Genomic DNA, 22,117 nt, shown 5'->3' on the forward strand with positions numbered 1-22,117 from the left:
AACTTCTGTGTCTGTGGTCATGTTTTTAGTGTTTATATTGGGAAGATGCAGGTCTAGCAGCAAATTTGTCCACTTGTATATTTTTTATTTTATTTTTTTACTTAATTTTAGTGTTTCAAGTGGGGATATGTTGTAAGGTTTAAACTATTAAATCGTCACTGGGTTGAGTAAAGATATTTTATGTATCTGATACACTAATCTTGTTTAGTATGCTCAAGTCCCAAGTGGTTTACTGTCTGCACTGCAGAATAAACAAAGTCTTCAGCAGCCACAAAGCAGAACATACATGACTTTACAAGACAAAAGAGCATGTTGATAATAATTACAAATATTTTCCCAAGCATTGTTGCACTGAGGTGAAACATTCTAGATGTACTGCAAAATGGCCTGTAAAATTAGAAAAGGCAGCACAAGTGAGTCACCTTCTTACTTTAGAAACATATGTGACATTTTCATTTGTAACAGCTTTACACTTTAACATTAAATAAAGAGATAACTCGTGTACGCTCATTCCTGGGCTGCACTATTTTGAGATCGAGTCGGTGTCTACAATTCTACCGTGCTGCCTACCTAGAGAACATTTTTGCGCATAGTTGCTATTTCGAAACCGAAAATGCTATCTATGTAGGTCGCTTACTAGGTTTTGAAACTCGTTCTTTGTTTCACGCATGCGCAGTGACAAATTCTTCTCTCAGCATCATGGCGGCTCCCGTAGACCTCGAGTTGAAGAAGGTAAACGGTGTTTTACAGATTTATTCACAGAAAGTAAACGGGTTTATGACTTCGTCGTGATAAAATGGCGAGTAAAATGATTTTTAAACTAAGGTAGATCAGAATTATGGGATGGGATTAAAAAAGCAGTGTGAAATGTCAATATGTGATCTCAGTGCAATTATACCTTTTAATGTATTCTTTATTTTTGATGCAAAGTCAAAATATAATTGTACACGTTTGTAACTACTGTAAACTATTTATAAATTAATATGTATACTTGCATACAATTGTATAAGCTTTCAAAATGGGTGTCATTTTCTTTAAATTTTGGTATTTTTGACTGTTGACGGTTATTTACTAACGTTACGTCATTTTCTGTCTATGGTTACCATTGTAAACCTTTAGTAAATGTAGAGAGTCGAGTCTAAAGTTCAGGGTTCTGTTATTTATGTAGTTTCATTCATAGTTGAGTATGTTGTATGTAGAATAAACCCTCTGTAATAACTGTCATTCACATCCAGTCTACACACAGTTTTAACATGTGTTTGAGGGCATGATAAAAGTTATTATATTGCAGCAGATCTCATTCAACTCAAACTTCAATCCTCACATCTGTACACCACAGGCCTTTGGAGAGTTGCAGGCTAAAATGATTGACACCCAGCAGAAGGTGAAGCTGGCAGACCTGCAGATCGAACAGCTGAGCCGGATGAAGAAGCACGCCAACCTCACGCATGCAGAGATCACGTCACTCCCTGACACCACTCGCATGTTTGAGGGAGCAGGGCGCATGTATGTCAATTTCTGTTAGTGTAAAATCTGTGCTTGAATTATACTTTCTATTCTGTTCATTATTTTGACCACCTCCTCACTTTTTCCAGGTTTATTCTACAGTCAAAAAATGAGATTACCAATCAGCTTTTGGAAAAGCAGAAGACGGCAGATGACAAGATCAAGGAGCTTGAGGTAAGTTAAAAGCACACAAATATTAAGCATCTCTCTTAGACATTTACACGATGTCAAGCACAAGTTTTCCACAACAGCTACATTGCCTTGTCTTGTCGCTTAAGTAGTGCATTTTTACACACACGCACACAAACAAACAAATACACGAACACACATATTCACTATATTAGTGAGAACATTGCATAGACTTCCATTGATTTTATATCAGGTTAATGATATTTTCTTTCCCCTAACCCAATTAACCCAATCCCTATCCTTAAACCTACCCATCCCATATGTGCAAAACAATAGATTTAAATAAAATCATGTTTTGGCTGATTCATAAGCCTTTTTAACTAGTGAGGAGGACCAGTCAAAAGTCTGATTTTATATCAGGTTAATTATATTTTTATCCCCTAACCAAACCCCTATCCCTAAACCTACCCACCCCAGAAACATGTGCAAAACAATAGATTTTATTTTACTATATCATTTGGCCGGTAAAAATTTGTTTGAAGAAAACCTAAGAATACACCGTAGTCCCAGACGTAGTACTGAAGGAAAATGAAAATTGAGCAGAAGTACGTGGGAGGGCAGAGCCAGACTAGCGTTCAACCACTGCATTGCTGAATTGCAATGCCACTAGCAAAAGAGTTCATTAAAATATTGGTCTCCGGCAGCATCCCTGTGATTTTTTTTTTCACGTCAATCGAGAACTTCTCCACTTGGCAGTCCTCTGTGTATTCCCATGACAATGTGTTCAGGACTCTCCACTGCTGATCAAGCTTTGCAAGATCTCCAGTGTACAGACAAAGAAATGGCATAGATGCTAATTAAGTTTTATTTCTGGCTTTTGACCACTATGAATGGGCTCAGTCAAAGTGACAGAAAAGAGTGAAGCTGCTGCATGTTAATGAACAAATGCAGGTATGCTTTGCAGCGGTTTAATGTACTCTGCATCTTATATGGGAAGCTTGTTTTTTGCAACTCTTCTAAGTTGAACGTGATCAGTTCTTGGAAGAGCTTGCATGGATTTGCATTTTCCAGCTGAAACATTTTATTCACTTTGTTCGCTTCTTAAACGATGGGCTCCAGGAACATTTACTACAGCTTGTTTACTTCATCAGAGTACATTTGATACAGGATCTCTGTGTTGAAGTTCCTGTCCTTATTCTTGGCAATCTGGAAGTGTTCAATTCATCATATTGATCCAGCACCCTCTTGAGACACATGCACTGATAGACAGCCATCTAGTGTCTGAAAGCTGATGAAACAAACTCAAAGTTTAGATTGTACTGTCAAAATCCACAAATTTCATTGCATCCGTCAGTTGCAAGCCCGATTCATCGTTTAGGACAAAGATTGTTCTCTTGCAAAAAGTCAGTGCGTTTAAAAACATAATGGATGCGGGCAAATGCAAAATTACAACTCCAAGCTTTTGAAATTAATTTACATTGAAAATATTAAATACAAATCTAAAATAAACATTTCAGATATTCCTAAATAAATTAGAATTGATGGAAAAATCTTCTGTAGAATTGCATTAATAGTTTACTAGCAATCCCGGAGAGTCCCGCAAAACTGTTATCGTGGAAGCGAAAACAGCGCGCGCGCACACACACACACACACACACACACACACACACACACACACACACACACACACACACACACACACACACACACTCCCTACCAATGCAGCTATACCTCACAAATGTGTGTTTACTCTGTCTAATCATCCTAGCATGGTTTTTAATATAGATAGAATATAAATTGTTAGTAAAATATCTCAGTATAACAATTTCAGCTAAATATAATTGATGCAATATGTCAAACTTTTAACCCTCGGATTCAAAATAAAATAATACAACCCCTGTCAAGTGGTTAAAAATAGCCCAGTTCCATGGTAAAACAGCGGACTTGACAATAGTGGTGTAATTATACGTTTTCTTTTCTCTCTTTCTTGAATTTCAAAAAGAAAGTATCAGATAGGTATCTTTTCATCAAGGTTTTATTACAAAGATGTTTTAAACCAAGTAAAGTTCAGAGTTATTGCATAAAATGTCTATGTATTAAAAAGCAATGACCACATTTAAAGAAGGAATAAAATGTTGAAATAATTTAATGCTAATGAATGTATAAGATAGCGTTTAAGTGTTGGCACAGCAAGCTCAGAAACTCAAATGCTTGTGTGGTTATTTTGTGGCCTTTACATGCTACTGTTTTGCAAGTACACTCAGAATTTCACACTCGCTGTATGGGGCGGGGGCCGTGGGGGGAGGCATATGTGGTTAAAATGATGGGAATACATCACAGCGTTTCCATCACTATTTGTTAAAACCACAAGCTGTATGGCCCTCACGATATACTTATCTTCTCACAAAAATTCACATGCCGCATGTCACATTATTACAGCCATCATCCTTCTGCCTCCTTTTTTTCCCTTTAGCTTTGTTTGACGTGAAGTCTTTATTTGTGAGTAATGTCCTGCAATGTTCCACAGACAATTATTATAGTAAGTGAGAAAGTTACACTGGAATTGTAGGTAGTTTGAAAAAATAGAAAGAGAAAGAGCTGATGTGTTCATTCTTGATTTGACACGCCATGGCCTCATTATAAGGAAATTTTGATGACAAATGTCATCGTTGTCATCTCTGCGTGGGCCTCTATGAAAATCATGTTTTCCTTTTATGGGGTGTTGAATCATATTTTTTCACAGGTTTTCTGAGATCACTGGCCTTCTGTTTAATTCAGTAATTTAGTAATTTCAGTTTTTTCTGATTATGTCCAGGTGGAGCATAGACATTATGATATTGGGAGCATCCAGAAAACTATTTATCATCCAGTCAAATTTTCTATTGCATTTTTTTAGAAATTGTATTTAATTTTTATTTTATATATATATATATATTTATATATATATATATATATATATATATATATATATATATATATATATATATATATATATATATATATATATATATATATATATATATTTATATATATATATATATATATATATATATATATATATATATATATATATATATATATATATATATAACTGTTCTTTGAAACAGCTGTATTATTTTACTATTTATTAGTTTATTGCTTAATATATTTTACTATAAATGTTAGTTATGACCCTATCACCTTTTTTCTAAAGTATAATTTCTTGTGTACACTACTGTTTAAAAGTTCAGGGTCTGTAAGAATTTTATATTTAAAACACTCTTATTTAGCAAAGTACTAACTTAATCAAAAGTGAGGAGTAAAGACATTAATCATTTATATCCCAGGGTTAAATTATATCTGTAAATGTATTTAAATAGAAAAAGGGCATTTTTAATTGGAAAAATAATACAATAAAACAATGTTGCTGTTTTACTATATTTGTATCAAATAAATGCAGCTTTGGTGTGTATGAAATATTGTTACTCACTCCAAACCTTTGAAAAGAGGTGTAAGTTTGACACTTAATAAACTTTTATCAAAATACATGGTTTATGCAAGAGATAATCCACGGCTAGCTGTGCATTAAACAATATTAAAGGCAAAGAACCACCTGACGCGAAGCAGTTAAAATGACGGCTGTTTTTGTCAGTTATGGCTCGTTAGATCTAGCATATCTGCCCACTTTAAACTGTCTTTGATAAGAAATATAATGTATCAATTCAGTAGTGAAGCTATTTATCAATAAAGGTCAGAGCAGTGTTGATATGATTCTGTGTGTGGGCAGCGTGATCCCAGATTTCTCTCTTTGACCTCTGTGCTTCAGTGAAAGCAGCGCAATAATATAGATCTGTGATTAAAATGACTGGAACTACCTGTGCGTCAACTGGTTTCATTGCCCACCATCAGTATCAAGTATTCAAACAGACCATGGTATAATTACAATTATAGCAATCTTTTCTCTCCTGCATGAAGTTTAACGCCAACCTGCTCTCTGTTTTGTAAAAAGGAAATGTATGAATTTTCACAACAAAGAATATAACAGTAAAACATTAAGTAATAAGCTGAAGAAAGCATCCTTTAGAAAGCATTCAGTAAGCACCTTACATGGCAGCTGGCTACACACACCGTACCTTTGTCTTATCACACTAAAATATTCTTTGCTACTGTAAGTGACAACTTCAATCCGTTATGAAATTACCGCACATCCGAGTGGCTAGGCAGTGTGTTTTCCACATTTGGCGCTTAACTGGTGTTAACTTCAGACCTTTGGTGAAACACTAGCATAAATGAATACAGCTCATGAAACAGATTCTGAAATTGTGTGAGTAGTGACCACAATGTGAACAAATGTTCAGACAAGGTTGACATACATTAGCATTTTTCTTACTCTAGATATGACCTCCATCAGGTGAAAAGTATTTAATCGAAAGCCAGCTCATCGGGATGTCATTCCATATGACGTCCTTCTATGCATTTTGCATGAGGGAAACTGGAAAAGATATTTTAAAACTTTTCAAGTTTGGAAAAGTTCATGAGAAGAATGAGAGGAAGTGTTTATTTCCTTATGATGGAAATTTAAAGTCATGTTCTAAAAATATTGTTAACTTTATCTCGCACGACTGAATAAATAATAATGATTCAAATGATTTAATCATTATTAAAATGACTGATTCAGTCGTTCCATGAACGTGTTAATTACTGTAAACTTCTCTTATCTATCAGTGTTAATCTACCTAGTGTCAACTATGAAGTCATATCTCCAGTCACTGACCATTTTGGTAAATTACCTGCACGGCTCATATTTAAGCAGAATGTTGACACGGTGACAGTGCAGTGGAACACTGAGATATTTTGGCCCTGTTTACACCTGGTATTAAAATGCGTTTTTGTTGATCAGATCACAAGTTGACTCTAAATCCAGGTGTAAATGACGTCTAAAAAGGTTTGAGCTTATCCTCTTTCGATCACTTCCAGGAGTAGTCAAAAACACACTTGACCAGATTACTTTGGTGGTGTAAATGCTCATCTGTTCGAATGCATTTGAATTAATATTGACCTAATGCGTAAACATTATGGGAAAACCGCACTATCCAGATGAGAAACTTTGGTTTGGTTTGGTTTGAAGACGAAAAACGTACCAAGCGCAATGTTCTCTCACATTTCTAACACGCACTTACCGTGTGGTCTCGCGGCTGTCAGAGCACAAGCAAAAGCTGATGCTCTCTTTACGTTTATGTTAGACCCCCTTTGCATTCGTATTTAAATTGCATGAGATTATTTCATCCATTAGATTTAAAGATCTGTAGCCCATACATTTACCCACCCATAGAGTCTCCCCTCGAAGAAATCAGGACAGAAATGGTTGAAAGTGGACAAAAGAGACGGATTAAAACACCAGATGTAAAAAGGAATGTGTTTCCCTCGTCTACTTGTGAACTGATTGAACAAAACACATCTTAATAAGAGGTGTAAACATGGCCTTTGTAGATCTATTTCACCTTTCATCTGTCTGGGTCTGATGTGTCATGCAGAGTTGTTTCATCATCTCTTTCCAGCTCAGACTCTGACTGTAAGATCAACACATTTTTGAAGTCATGACCATACCAAGTATTTACCCTTTGACTACAGAAATCGTCTAGCAGTAGCATGTTCTTATAGTCTGACGTGGTCATACTCAATTCTAGTCAGAATATGAGTCTGATACTGCTTCATTGGGCTGTAATTATGGGGCGTGTTTCAACCGAACCAGGAAAGACATCAATTGGATAGACCTACAACTAATTAGAGCAACGAAGCGCCGCATAACGTAGTTTTCAAATGTCAACAGAACTTAACTGCACTGTGTTGCCAAGTCTGCGTTGTTTTCTGCGGGTTGTTTACCATGTCCAGGGGTTGAAGCGACCTCAATTATGTGATATATACCCAGGAACAGTGTTGGGGAAAGTTACTTTGAAAAGTAATGCATTACAATATTGCGTTACTCCCTTAAAAAAAAGTAACTTATTGAGTTACTTAGTTACTTTTTAAGAAAAGTAATGTTACATTACTTTTGCTTTACTTTTTCTCACCTTGTTTTTTTTTGTTTTTGTATTTTTATAACCAAAGTTTAATTTTTGTGCGAATGTAAAGACCTCTTCATAACAAAATTGAAATAATAAGCCTCAGGCTGAGGTAAAAATTCACACATTAATAGTAGAGGGTTACAGTAACATTAACTTTGCTACGCTGCTATTCTGGATAATGGAAGAATAGGATGCAGGATGATTTAACTGAATCATCAAAGGTCAGCAGAAAATTGGTCAATAAAGGTAGATCAAATGCTTTAAAATATTTGTTTTATTTAACGTTTAATTATTGGAGGTTTGCATAGTCTGATTTTGCATTTGACTGTTTTTATATTTATTTTGAGGAAAACTGAATCTTTATGCAAGTGAGATGAATAAATGCTCAAATTTAGTCTAGAACTATAATAACAATCATGTTCACACAACACCTCTGCACTTACTCTTGATTTCTCTCAACATGGGGAGAGCCGTCAGTCAGATAAATGTGAAAAAGTAACTTGAGTTAATATTTTTGAAAAAAGTAACTCAGATATTTTGTTGTAAATTTGAAAAGTAATGCATCAAGCAACCCGTCCCCGAATTGGCACTAATTCTAAACCGAAAGTAAAATGAGCATGAGCACACAGACATTCATTCACAGCTGCACTGTCATTCATTCACAGATGCACAGTCATTCACGGTGCATGTCCAGCCTGGCACGTTTTCAGTTCATGCCTATGGAAGCATAACTTTCATAGGAATTTATTGAAAACACTCGCTTTGCACCGCACCGCTCCGTTATGAATGGCTGAGCGGATTTGCACATTTTACTTTTGGTTTAAAATTAGCGATTTGAAAATCGCTATCAACCGGCAATTAGCCTCTGCCGGTTGATACCGGTTTTATCATTGTTGTCACACGTCGATTAACCGGTGGGAAACTTTCCTCACGTCACATCCCTAGCAGTGAGGTTGTGAATTGTAATCACCCACTGCTTACCCCTCCCTTTCGAAGCACAGAGAAGCTACGGGGGCCGACACAGGACAAAAACGGCGTCTTCTGAGACCACAGAGAGTAGCTTGCGCTCTGTAGAGAAGGTTGTTTGTTTAGGGCTACTGTGGAAACATGACGGCACAAAATGGGGATTTGACTGTAAGCGGACCCGCGGTGTATGTAGATAGAAATGGCTTATTGGGTAATTAAAGCATAACAGTTCATTATGTAAGATCTTTAGACACCTCTGAAAAGAGTTAAGTATATTATAATGAATTTATCTCAATAGATCATCATAAATACTACACACTTCACCTTTAAAACTAAATTAAATGAAAAATATCCACTACCTGGATTATACACTGAAATCCAAATAAAATATAGACGCTCCCATTGGGGTCTTGCACTACTGTTTAAAAGTTTAGCATCAGCATCACAGTACAGTCTTGGAAATAATTAGATGCTTTTTTCAAAAACTGACTTCAAATGTTTGAACCATAGCTGCTTCTGAATTTATGTATTGTCAGAATAAGTACTGCTTTTGATAAAGAAGTTCTCTACTGGGAAGTAGGCTTATTCGTCTCATATCTCAGTGTTTGTCATATAGACGTATAATTTCATGATGTTAATCAAATAACAATTGTTGAAATGTAACCTATTTCCCTGTAAGAAAATGTATACGTTGCTTTAAATGGCACTACGTATATTTGACGTCAAAGTGATATGGGAAATGTATTTCCTTGTAAAGGCTGCATTTCCTTGCAATTTGCATAGTTTGAATAATGTATTTACTCTCTAATCAATTACTCATCTACATCCCAACTTTGCATATGCGCATCTGTTACATCACTTAATGCTATTTTGCTGGAACTCGGCATTAAAAAGGCAAATGAGATTAAAGGAAGTGTACCTGAAGTGTAAATTAGGGTTGTGAGATCATGGGCGTTCACTCAAATACAGTATTTCTGAGCTCTGTGTGTGTTCTGGCCCAGAGTGTGCATTCTGCATCGTGTCTGGGCCTGTCTGTCTTTGGCTTCGGTGCACTGGGCAGTTTGGGTGTAATTCCAGGCTCGGTCGTGACATCACTGTGAATCAATGCAGGGCTGGTGACATCTGGAACGAGGCCCAGGGCTTCCCTCAACAGACAGGGAGCGAGTGAGAGCGCTGCATGTGAGGCAGCTCAAAAAGTACACAGTGTAAAAAGTATCCTGTCAAAACTTGTTTAAAACAGTTTATTTAATTCCAATTTGACAATCATGTATCTCATTGTGAACAGAGGCTAGATTTACAAAACATTCTTAAATAGAAAATGACCTGCTTTTAATTTTATTTTCTAACATAAGAATAAATGTAAGAATTTGATTCCCAAAAACTATTCTTAAAGATTATCTTTTTATTATTATTATTATTTGTTGTTCAGACAAAACGTAAAAAATAATTAAAATTCGTGAAAAGGATATTCTTAAAAATCATTAAAGCCATTAGGATAAAATTAGGAGTTAGGATTCAAAAATTGCACTTAGGAACATTCTTACAATCTTTAGAATTTATCTTAAAAGGACAGTTCACCCAGAAAATGTAAATTCTGTCATCACCCAAATGTTGTTTTAAAGCTTTTATTCATATCTAAACTAGGGCTGCATGATGTATCATTTTAGCATTCCTATTGCGATGTGGGCATCCGTGATAGTCACATCACAGGATGTGCAATGTCAATTATAGAGATCGTAGTTGATCCATGATCCAGGCCAGCTGCTTCCCAGTTCAGAGCACATGTAATTCACAGATTAATTGCAAAGTTTAACCATCATAGAGTGAAAATGTATTAGTTGCATGTGTCAGTTTAAACATCAAGCACTAAAAGACTGTAACTCGCCGTCATTTTTGTGTGCACACAGATCTCTTTCTGTTCTTTTTGAGCATGAGCGGACATGTGGAATCATAATTAAGTCAAAATGCCCTGTCTCGGCCAGGACCCTCATAAACAGTCAGTTATATGATGCGTATCATTATTTTGGATCCACGCGTTCATCTTAAATTGACAGCAGCCTAATATACCCACAGATATTTGTGTCACCACTAATTCTAATCAAAAAGACACATATATATATATATATATATATATATATATATATATATATATATATATATATATATATATATATATATATATATATATATATATTAGTTTTAACAAAGATAAATTGTATTAATTATATTAATTACATTTCATTTATATAGTGAAAGCAATGCAGTGTAATTTTACACTTGATTATTCAATTCCGGTACCTGAATACTGTTAGACTTACCTGAAAATCATAAAGCAGGTTTTTTTTTTCCTGTTGTATTTATTAGGGCCTGAGCACCAAATGTTGTGAAGACCCTCTTGAAATTTCTCCATTAATTATTATTATCTATGTTAGTAATCTATTTATTATTTTCTATGCAGATTCACTCCATCCCAATAATCCTAGAATGATTAATTCTTTAAAGATCTTTCCGTTTTTTCCAATATCGTGCAGATTTTTACGCACCAATTTAATAATGGGGATTTGTGATATGATTGAAAGATAACCCCTGAGTCACACAAATGTTTCAGAAGCCTCATTGCTTTTTTAACGCCTGTGTACAGTCAAACCACATAGCTGTCATTTTCCGCCTAGTACATACTGGCACCGTATTTAGATCTCAGGGAGCATATGAACTCATGACTCCTTTGGCCTCCGTATTCACACAGCGTGGATGCGAGGCAATACGTTACGAGGTAACATGATGTCGTCAGCATCGAAGAAGTGCCTTGGCCCACTCATCACCCTCGTGATTCCCATACATGACTGATGACTCCTGGGGTGACAATAACACCACTGCTGGTTCCGTTATGAGGTCATGATTGGCCCACGTTGCAGGCTTTGTGCCCGCAGCAGGGGGGAAGACTATAGTGAAGCGTGTGAGGGAAACCTGTTGACAGGTCCGTTATGGATATGTCAGCTACCTTCCCTGAGTCTTAGTGGGGTATTGTTTGCTGTATTTGCAGTGATAGATGGGAGAACATGTTATTAATACTCCAGTGGCAGCAGGAGGGAGATGCTGCAGAATTAGTGGCATGGCTTGGGTGTCAGTGCATGGGGACGAATGTCCTTACATGGCACTTTCATGACCACATCTTCTTTGAGACACTCCACTCACTCCCGCCACGCTGCAGAGTACTTTGTAGTCTTGATTTCAACAGTGGCATGGAATTATGCTTTCATTTAAGACTTCTTTTTACTTGCCCTACCAGAATTTCAACTGGCCTACCACAAAATAAAGATTTTTGTGTGTGTGTGTGTGTGTGTGTGTGTGCGTGCGTTCCACTTCATGATTGTGTCCAACTTGTTGTTGATTCTTTCCAAAAAATTACAGTTTTATATCTTTGTTTGAAGCCTGAAATGTGGCGAAAGGTCGCAAAGTTTAAGGGGGCCGAATACTTTCGCAAGGCACTGTACATACACAAAGAACATCTGGAACATCTGGAAATTTAATGTTAATACGCTGTCATTGTTTACTGATTGATTTGTAGTTAACAACAATTCTAATTAATGCTTGCTTGACTATCACAAGAGCAGTTTTAACCAAACCTCATATGTTTGCCAGCTTGATTAAATAACATTATATAAAATCGGATCAGATGACCAGAAACTCTGCATGGGGGTTTATCGTGAGAGGTTATTAATTTTCCATAAGCCTGTAACCTGGAAACTGTGTAAACATCAAATGAACCATGAATTTATATTGGGCTATAAAAACCCATACGCTAGAGAGGGGACTTTGTCTTGTGTTTTAAGATGTCCACCACGCTGCCGCCACTGAAATTAATGGACTCCTCCTCGCCCCTTTAATGTTCTGTAGGTGTTACTGTAATAATGATATAGTAAATTCAATCGAAATTACCATTTATATTTTGCAGGATTTAAGACGAGATTTGCAGGATTATATTCACCTCAGGTGAATAGGGTAAAAAAATAATACCTTGATTCTTCCCTAGTTGATTAAGGTTTGCAGTAATTTGTTTACAAGTTCTAAAATGTTTAAATATGCAAATTATTAATTGTATTATTAAATATGCAATAATGTGCATTTCCAGATTAGAAATATGTACATTGGATAAAGCCCTGTTCAAAAGAAGGGAGTTTTGATATCTCTTCTTGTCACCCCATAATAGAAAATACCAGAAAATACTGTCAACAGCCAGAGAAAAATTACAGCTAACAGCTCTCAAACCACTCAAACCATTGATAACCATAGAAATAGATAAAATCATGTAACATGACGCTTAACTTGTTAGTATGAAGATACATTTCTATAGCTCAGACTGATTTAAAGTCACGCTTATTCAAGGATTTGCATTTAGTGCATGGATGTAGAAAAAACAGTGTTTAAAATGGGATGACCAAGTACCTGCGTAACTCATCATATACATAAACACAGATAAGTAGCTCCGGCTGCAAAGAGGCATACAACTAACATGATCTAAGATCTAACAATGGACAAAAGGGTTTTTTGCACTTTATGTCCCATGAAGGCCGTGTAATACGTACAGACTAAGGTGCAACCCGAATGCTGTACTCAAGCAGATTGGCAGGTTTAAGGGTGTGTTCACACTGTAGTTTGGTTCTCTTGGTCTTTTGATCCAGAACAAAAAAACAAAAATAATACATTTAGTCCTGGTTCACTTCTGTCATTTTCAAGACTGAACCTAAATAGACGAAAAATGCGTATTTTGTGATGGAACAGTGTTTCTTCTGATTAGATTTGATTTGCCTCAATTGATTTGATTTCTCTGGGCCAAATAACCGACCAAGCAAGATTTTGTCTCAGATTTTCGGTTGGGCTTAATCGAGGATAAATCAGCCTAAAAATCCTGTAGTTTGAGCCTGACTTAAGAAATTTTAGGGGAAGCATTAAAATAATCCTGTGGATGCACTTTAAAAAAACAGGATCGAATCATTAATTGAATCACATTGAATCTCATGAATTTGCATAAGATTTTCTTATCTTGAATTCTGAATCCACCAGAGGTGGACAAAGTACACAACTCTATTACTTGAGTAAAAGTACTACTGGTCAAATATTACTAGGTTACAAATGATAGTTCTAAAACAGATTTTTACTTGAGTAAAAGTACAGAAGTATTTTTTTTTCAAAAGTACTTAAGTATCAAATGTAAATTTCCTTTTTTATGTCAACCCATTATTTTATTGTTGTATAAATGCACACAATGCCATCATGATGGTTTAAGCCAGTCAGTGATGCTCCATACAACATACTAGCATACGACTAACTTAAACTCATTTAAATACTTGAATAAAAGTTACAAAGCTATTTACAAAGTTGCTGTAACTTTAGGACCAAATGCACAGATCCAATACACTGGTACACATCTGATATTCTCCCAACTGTTTACATACAATTAAAGACATAATCAACTTTATTTATGTGAATACTTGCCAAAATTAACATCCTTCTTCCATTTTGCTATAAACTGATCATTGTTCAAAAAATGCTGGGAAATCATTGAACTTCACGTGACCCTACAAGAGTGATTCCTGAAAGGCTTTCTGAAAAAAAATCATCCACTGACTCTCAAAGCTGTGACAAAAACGAGTTTCGTCTTTGAGGACCCTGATGGAAATGTAGTGGAGTAAAAAGTATGATATTTGTCTTTCAATTGTAGTGAAGTTAAAGTCATAAGTTTCCAATGAAAATATGACTCAAGTAAAGTACACAAACTCAAAAAGTACTTAAGTAAATCCACTAAATATGCTATCTAACCCAAAAATTCACAGGCCTAAATGTACTGTAATTTGAAATCTACAGACACAAACAGATGAAGTGTAATAAAATAAACACTTAAAAGTGTATTTTGAATGTTTACTTTCCACTAGTCTGAAATAGCACATAAGGAAAAGCCAAATAGCCCAAAATCTCACAATTGAACAGTGCATAATAATTGTTTTTTGCCTCTAATGTGTTGCCTTAAGGGCAATGCACCAGGTGAAGCTACAGTTCCTGTTTCAATGGCACTTATAAGAATACATCTTTTGTTTCAGCAATACAAACATCCCTGCAACTGGAAACGAGTTTGTTTTCACTTCAGAATGAAACCTTTTACCCAGAGGCATCTTCCACCGTCTTTTCTCTAGAATTACATATTGCTACAGCAGCATTCCTTTGGCAGTTATTTATGTTTGAGTTTGCTAAAGTGGAATGTTGTCACATGAAAATCTGTTCTTTGCCGCTCATCCGTTCTGTCGGCCTTTGCGGCAGGTCAACGCTTTTCAGAAGCGTCACCTCTGCCTTTTGTAGCGGAGCCGGCAACAACAAAGGGCTCTTTTACAGCAGTGTCTGCGCAGACTATCTGCCCTGTCATCTGTGTTCTGACAGAAGTCACTATGGGCGGCCCTCACTCCCATGAGAAGATCCATTCAGGCCACAACAATGAATGGCTTCTGCTGTCCGATTCAGACAGAACCTCAGAAGAGAGGGCCACAAGACCTCTCTTTGTGCCTTCTTCCGCATTGTTCTGGGAAGGTCAGTTTTCTGAGGTATCATTATCTGCATGGAGAGTAGTGTTTCCATAACACAGCGTGTTTGGGCAATGGGGAGTCCCCCATTAGCTGGTTGATATATACCTTTGAATATAACTGGTTTAGTGCAAAAATTGGTGCATTGATTGGTCTTATATGATTGTTATTTTGACTTTTTAGTATTTTAAAATAATATTTTAAAAATATATTATGGTCCTGATGTGACCTTTCATTATATTATATTGAATATTGCTAGGCAACGTGGGGGAGAGGACGCTGGCGTTGTCTGTTCGCCATTTCTCCACCCACAAATCATGTTAATGTACTATTAGATTTAGATTTTATTTTATTTTCTTATGTTTGTGACTAGTCTAACAGTCAGAGCTACAATTGGGGCTGTTGCTGATTGCTGGCAGCCACTGAGAGGACGACGTTCGTCGTTTCGGCGTTTTCCACCGCTTCTCTAATGTTTATGTTTGAATTGCTGCGGTTGGTGGTTTGGAGGACATTTGATGTTTCTCGCCGCGACTGCTCACTGGTGGTCTCCCTTGGGCTTGGGCTGCATGGTGGCTGGGGTTTACACCGGGCTAGCGTCATCTGGGCCTTCGTGATCGGCGTCCGGCATGATGTTGGGATGTTTCGCCTCTCGGCTGCGCCGCTGTTCCGTCCTGCATTGCGGCCGTGGAGCGGCTTGGACTTCTTCACCGACCCCGGTGTGTCCACAGAAGTGCCCGGAAAAATGTTCTGCCTCCTGCATGGTGCTGCGGCGATCCCCATCGTTATGAAGACCCATCATCTGGTCTTCAGCTGTCGTGCCTCGGCGATGTCATCAGGACACACTGCCGCTGGGAGAAATTTAAAACATGGAGTGGACTACAGTGTGCTGCGGAGCTAACAGAGACTTCCACCATCAGCTGTTTTCTGTTCACCATCAGCTCTGTTTCTGTTCTGTTTTCTGTGTTGGTTGATTGTTTGTAGTATTCATTCTGTATTTTTACTTGTTATTCATTTTTTTTGTTATCCCCCCCCCCTTTGTTGCACTTTGAGTGCACAAAAGTGCATTATAAATAAAATCTATTATTATTATTATATGCATTATAAGTGGCCTGTACATGAAACATGATCAATACTTATGTGTAGACCGAGCACAGGGTCATACACTCAAAGACAAAATACCCTCAGGGTAACACTACACCAAAATAATTTAGTAGACATTACTAATCTGTAAGGCAGTGCAAGGCAAGTTTATTTATATAGCACATTTCATACACATTTAAAGAGCTTTGCATTGAAAAGGATTAATATAATCATGAAATAATCACAACAGATCCATTAGAAATAAAAATAACAATAAAAACAAAGAATCCTGAATGACTAATGAGTCTGAATGGAAGAGTCAGAGAGCTTGGGTTTGCGAGACACAAACTCCCGGCTTCCTAGTGTAAGATAAAATATTAAAACAAAATTTAATCATATGTGATGTTTCACACAGGGTCTTTTGGGAATGCTACAGTAAAAGGTGTTTTATGTAAAATTCCACACAAAAAAAAGTCCAAACATAAAATGTGTGTGATATTAAACAGCTTTTCACAATGTATGTTAAGGTAGCATACAGTTAAACAAAGAACATATTTTTACTCTAGTATTTCTATTTTTCTGTAAAAATGTTTGGAAAAAAAACTTTTTGATTGATTTATCAATCAGATTCTTGTGGGCGGAGGGTTAGTCAACAAACAGCGTTCTAATGTTCTAATGACGTCATTCCTGAAGGAAGTGCAGGGGTGTAGTCCGAACCAGCCGTTCGCTATAGGCTTTGAAAGGGAACTTCTGGTAAATAAAATATCTCGCTTGGCATTGAACTTTGAGCTTTATAATTTTACAGGTACTATTTATGCTCTAACAGCAACATTACACACTAACTAAAGTTTAAAAGATGGAATCGCGAAGAACGGGACCTTTAAATGGTGCTTTTTCAAAGCTTTGTGGAGATGTCTGAAAGTGAGCAAGACACACATACATATACCAAACAGGACATTCATGCAGTCAAAAGATTGATTGTTTCACACTCGGCTCAGCAGAGCTGTGTAGGAGGCAAACGCCACTGACTAAGGATAATTTCTGTTATCCATGGACACTTGCCTAACACGGATGTAGTAGTCAATAACACAGTATTACACCAAATTTCCGATTGATATCTGGAGCTTCTTGTCTTTTGCATATGATTCACTGAGGAAACAGGGAAGAGGATTCCCCTTTTGTTTTTCAGATTTTTCAGTTATTTTAGGCATACCTGCCCCACCCAAAATGAGATAAACAGAAAATAAACCACTGGAATAAACTGTTATCTTCTTCAGTACAGCCGGCTCTGAAAATTGAGCTCATTCAATGAACGATGTTTCAGACTGATTCAAACCATTAACTGAGTTTTTCAGTCTTTTTAGTGATTTATGAACTGAACTGGTTCATAAGACAGGTTTATAAGAGTCATTTTCTTGGGAATTAAACTGCACATGCCACAATTTCTGTGGTTTTGCATGCAGCAACTGCATGTTGCATGTGGACAGTTCCTTATCAAAAAGTGTTTCCTTGCCATTACTTTGCAGTACACATTCAGTTCAGAATGCAAGCAAGTGAAAACATAAACACTAATGTTCAGAAGTATGGGGTCACTTTTTTCTGATGGATCATGTGATCCTGAAGACTGGAGTAAAAAAAAAAAACTTACTGATTGAAGGTTCACACAAACAGTTATGTTCAGATAGTTCAACCAAAAATGAAAATTATTCTATAATTTATTCACCCTCAAGTCATCCTTGGTGTATATGGCTTTCTTCTTTCAGACGAATAAAATCTGAGTTACATTAAAAAAAAGTCCTGTCTAATCCAAGGATTATAATGGCAGTGACTGGCAACCCAAGCTATGCTTTTTCTTAATTTGAATACAGAAGGTGGTCAATCGGAAGCTAGATATTTTACTTTATAGTGTGTTAAATATAGATATTTTTCTTATACAGACGCATTGGTTTGCTTCAGAAAGCCCTCGGAGCCATGTGAATTACTTTTATAATGAATGGATGTGCTTTTTTAAATATGCAGATTTATGTTTTTCTTTCTAATCTTTTTAGGTGTACCTGTAAAATTTAAAGCAGTTTATTTCATTTCCATCTTTCTTTTATGTCCTAGTGTTATTGTTTTTTTCTATGCTGATGTTAGTGCATTCTGGGTGTTTTGATGGTGGTGACATTTTTTGTAAATGGATGAAATGGAAAAAAATGTAAAGGCAGCCAAACAAGTCATCAGTGTCTATTGTATCACTCACAGTCTAACTCTATCAGATCGTTTGAGGGGGTAATGTAACATTCTGCACACCCCTGTTGGCCATTGTTTTCCCTCCTGTGTCATATTCTGCCCTCTGAAATATTTTCGTGACCTTTTCTTTGCCTTTCCAAGCACTGCAACCTATAAATAAATGGCTTTTCTCTAGATCTCCATAATGGGGAGGTATGGGTAAGCTGATATCAATTGTTATCATATCTCTTATCATGCTTGCTCAGGGAATATTTTCCTCCTCGCTATGGTATGCAGACAAATCATAAAACCGATGCTATGGTGTGAAAACCCATCAAACCTCGCCCTCATGAAAAACAAGCAAGCATGATGTTGGTAACCTGTATCATCGGTATCTACAAAGGCATGTACAAAAAAAACCATGAGCAGTTTGTACGTAAACAAGCTAGATGAGAATCTAAAAATAAACCTTCTCTTCAATGAACAATTGACTCTTGCGTTTTATAGGATAAGGTTTGGATAGTTGTCTCATTCCATGTCCTTGTTTTGCGTATTTGTGACACATTTGGCGTAGTTTAAATGGAAAATCAAAAAATCAAACAAAAAAAAAAACCCGTAACTGAACACCTCTGTTTTCATGCAATAGCCAAAACATGAGCCTGTTACTAGGAAACCAAGACAATGCATTCAAAACCAAGTGAACAACCCCAAATTCTTAGCAGAAATAGATAGTTTGCTCTTTTTGTACTAAGCCAACAAACATTTAAAGGGATGGTTAACCAAAAAATGAAAAGTCATCAGTTACTCACCCTCATGCTGTTCCTGTATGAGTTTTGTTCATCTTTGAAACACAAATTAAAGGTGAATGAATAAATCATTAGAATAATTTGAAACAACATTGTTACATTGTTCTCTGATATCCACATAGAGGTTATGTAGCTTATTTAAGGGCAAAAATTGTCCAGATACAGTTTTACAGGTCCATTTACGACCCTATAAATTGTCCCTAGGATGTAATGCTCTGTTTTTGCCTTATTTGGAAGAGTCATGAATATTAATGTTGAGCTCTGCTCTGATTAGCTTATTTCAGCAGCTCACAGCATTTCAGTTGTTCTGCTCGTGAGTCCTGACCGTCCTGACAGAACACAGACAGACTGAATGATAGTTTAAGCAAAACATCTCAAATGGAGATTGATAAAAATGTAGCATAATGTAGCAATGTAGCATATGCATGCGAGCTCTCTCTCGCGCGCGCTCTGATGATCTGAAAACACCAATAAACAAGTAAGCTGCCTGAGATTTCAGCAATCTCCATTGACTATCGTTTTAACTTATATGGTGGAAAAGGTGATGTTTGCTAGAAGTATTGAGTGAACGGTATCTACGGTTTTATTTTGTAATACAAAATAATATTAACCTTTGTCATTAGACAATAGACACACTATTTAGTTTTGTAGTTTTTGCATCGTGTCGTATGATGATTCACTCCATTTCCGCCTGACAATGCACATGTTTGGACAGATGCAAATATTGGGCGCGTGCTTTTAAATGATTCCCAACGCTTGCGTCACGGTTGGGTTTATGGAGTTTTTGATTTACGAGATTTACATAAGAAGTAGGAGGCAATGGTGTTTTACACTCACAGTATGTGATGTCCATGTACTGAACTTTTATTATTTCACTATGGCAAGGTTAATTCAATTTTTCATTCTAGGGCACCTTTAAGGTGTTTTTGATGAAAATTGGGAGATGTCCCTTCCATTGAAAGATCATTCCATACCCAAACCGCTATTGCATGCAGATTTTTGGATTGACTTCAGTTGGTTACGAGAATTTGCTGTGTTGACCAAAAGACTTTCAAACCTAGTAGCTTTGTGTTGGTTAACTAAGCAAATCCACTTAACCAGCTTGAACCACTTGTGAAGTCTGCATGGGGTAATATTTCGCCCGCACACAAAATTCCATATTGCATGAATTCCTATTGAAATTACTGGATTTTTGACCACACCTTATTACGCCTACCTTTGCAATCTTTTTGAACTTTTTTTTGAAGCATTTTGGTGGAATTATACTTTCTATGGAAGGACAGAGATCCCTAATGTTTCATTAATGTCTTTTATGTTTCAAAGACGAACAAACGTCATACAGTTTGATTAAATGATGACAGAATTTACATTTTTGAGTGAGCTATCCCTTTATGGTTGTTGTCATATCATTTGGTTTTTGAGAGTCTAGCTGGATTAGGCTAGTCATATGTGACTGAGGGGGGATGGAGGAAGGGTGGGATTCCCAGACAGCAGTGAGCTAATGCGCAGTAATGCTTGGTTACAGATGTAAACACATGCCTGTACTTAAATCATTACAGGGATGTCATGCCCACAAGCCACGTTTCGACCTACAACCACATCAAATTTAAATGCAGCCCAATTTTGGTTCTTTTTAAAGACTTACAAACCTTGAAATTGGGATGTAAGGTAAAAACCTGGATTGTTTATATAATATGCCGCATATTTGTGTTGTGTTAAAAGAGCTTATTTCATATTTATTGTGTCTGAGGTGATGCCACAACGCCTTGGGCAAAGGTTTTGTGAGTGTGAGTGTGTGTGTGTGTGTGTGTGTGTGTGTGTGTGTGTGTGTGTGTGTGTGTGTGTGTGTGTGTGTGTGTGTGTGTGTGTGTGTGTGTGTGTGTGTGTGCGCGCACATGCTTGTTGCATTTGACTCACTTTTTTTTGCAACACATTGCCATAAGACTTCAGGTAGAGGCCTGTTGCTCTACACGGCCACTAACCAGGTGTTGGCCTGTGATTACACTTCCTGACACACATTGTGTAATACATTGACACTTTCTCTAGCATGCAGCACCTTTGCTTTAACATTTGACCTGAGCAATCAAAGCTTAATTTGCATTGTGACCGTCTTTGAACATGATCCAAAAAGATCATCTTATCTTATCTTAAAGATTTTTAACAGCTCAGTCACGTAATTTGGGGAGTAAAAGGGTGTGTTCAGAATGAAAAGGAAAAAAAAAAACCTTCTGATGTTTCCAAATAGGAAGTTACAGCAAACTTAATTTAGTCTTTTTCCCTTCTGTTTTCTCCACAGCAAAAGAAGACATACCTGGAGCGCAGCGTTAAAGACGCGGAGGACAACATTAGAGAGATGCTGATGTCCAGAAGGGCTCAGTAAAACACATTCACATCCATCCACACAAAAACACCTTCTCCATCACCTTTGTACACCGTGCCCTTAGTTTGAACATGCTTTGGCATGTCTTGGAGAATACTCATATCAGCCGACAGTCATTTGTCAGCTGAACACAGGAAGTTTATTTAGGTTAATAGTTAAAGATGAATGTACTATTGACTGTATTGTCTGTCTAATTCTGACTCGTGTGGCTTCTGACACCTTAATCTTTTTAAGTTGATGGTTTTCTTCGACAGTTTTTTTTATTTTTTATTTATTTTGTAATAATGCATTTTTTTTTTATGTAAGCAGGTGTTAACAATAAAGGTGACTGTTTAAAGACGTGTGTGTGTGTGTGTGTGTGTGTGTGTGTCATAGAGGTCACAGACAGTAATTTAGATATAATCTGAATGATGTGGTGCTTTT

The 22,117-nt window shown here is 36.7% G+C and overlaps 1 protein-coding gene across 1 annotated transcript; it reads left to right on the plus strand.

Annotated features, from left to right (window-relative positions):
* Positions 1–652: 652 nt before the first annotated feature.
* pfdn1 (prefoldin subunit 1) lies at positions 653–22,033 on the plus strand. Its single transcript, XM_067423261.1, has 4 exons — positions 653–732; positions 1,340–1,506; positions 1,596–1,680; positions 21,611–22,033. Exons 1-4 carry the CDS (start codon positions 700–702, stop codon positions 21,692–21,694), a joined length of 369 nt encoding a protein of 122 aa, XP_067279362.1. The 5' UTR covers positions 653–699; the 3' UTR covers positions 21,695–22,033.
* The last annotated feature ends 84 nt before the right edge of the window (positions 22,034–22,117 follow it).

Source organism: Pseudorasbora parva, chromosome 18 (genome assembly GCF_024679245.1).
Source record: "Pseudorasbora parva isolate DD20220531a chromosome 18, ASM2467924v1, whole genome shotgun sequence".
NCBI lineage: Eukaryota > Metazoa > Chordata > Actinopteri > Cypriniformes > Gobionidae > Pseudorasbora > Pseudorasbora parva.

Bases quoted from the DNA above. Each gene is read 5' to 3' on its own strand.
- pfdn1 (XM_067423261.1), top strand. From the start codon at position 700: ATGGCGGCTCCCGTAGACCTCGAGTTGAAGAAG. The intron at 733-1,339 runs GTAAACGGTGTT...TGTACACCACAG, and splicing joins TAGACCTCGAGTTGAAGAAG to GCCTTTGGAGAGTTGCAGGC. The intron at 1,507-1,595 runs GTATGTCAATTT...CACTTTTTCCAG, and splicing joins TTTGAGGGAGCAGGGCGCAT to GTTTATTCTACAGTCAAAAA.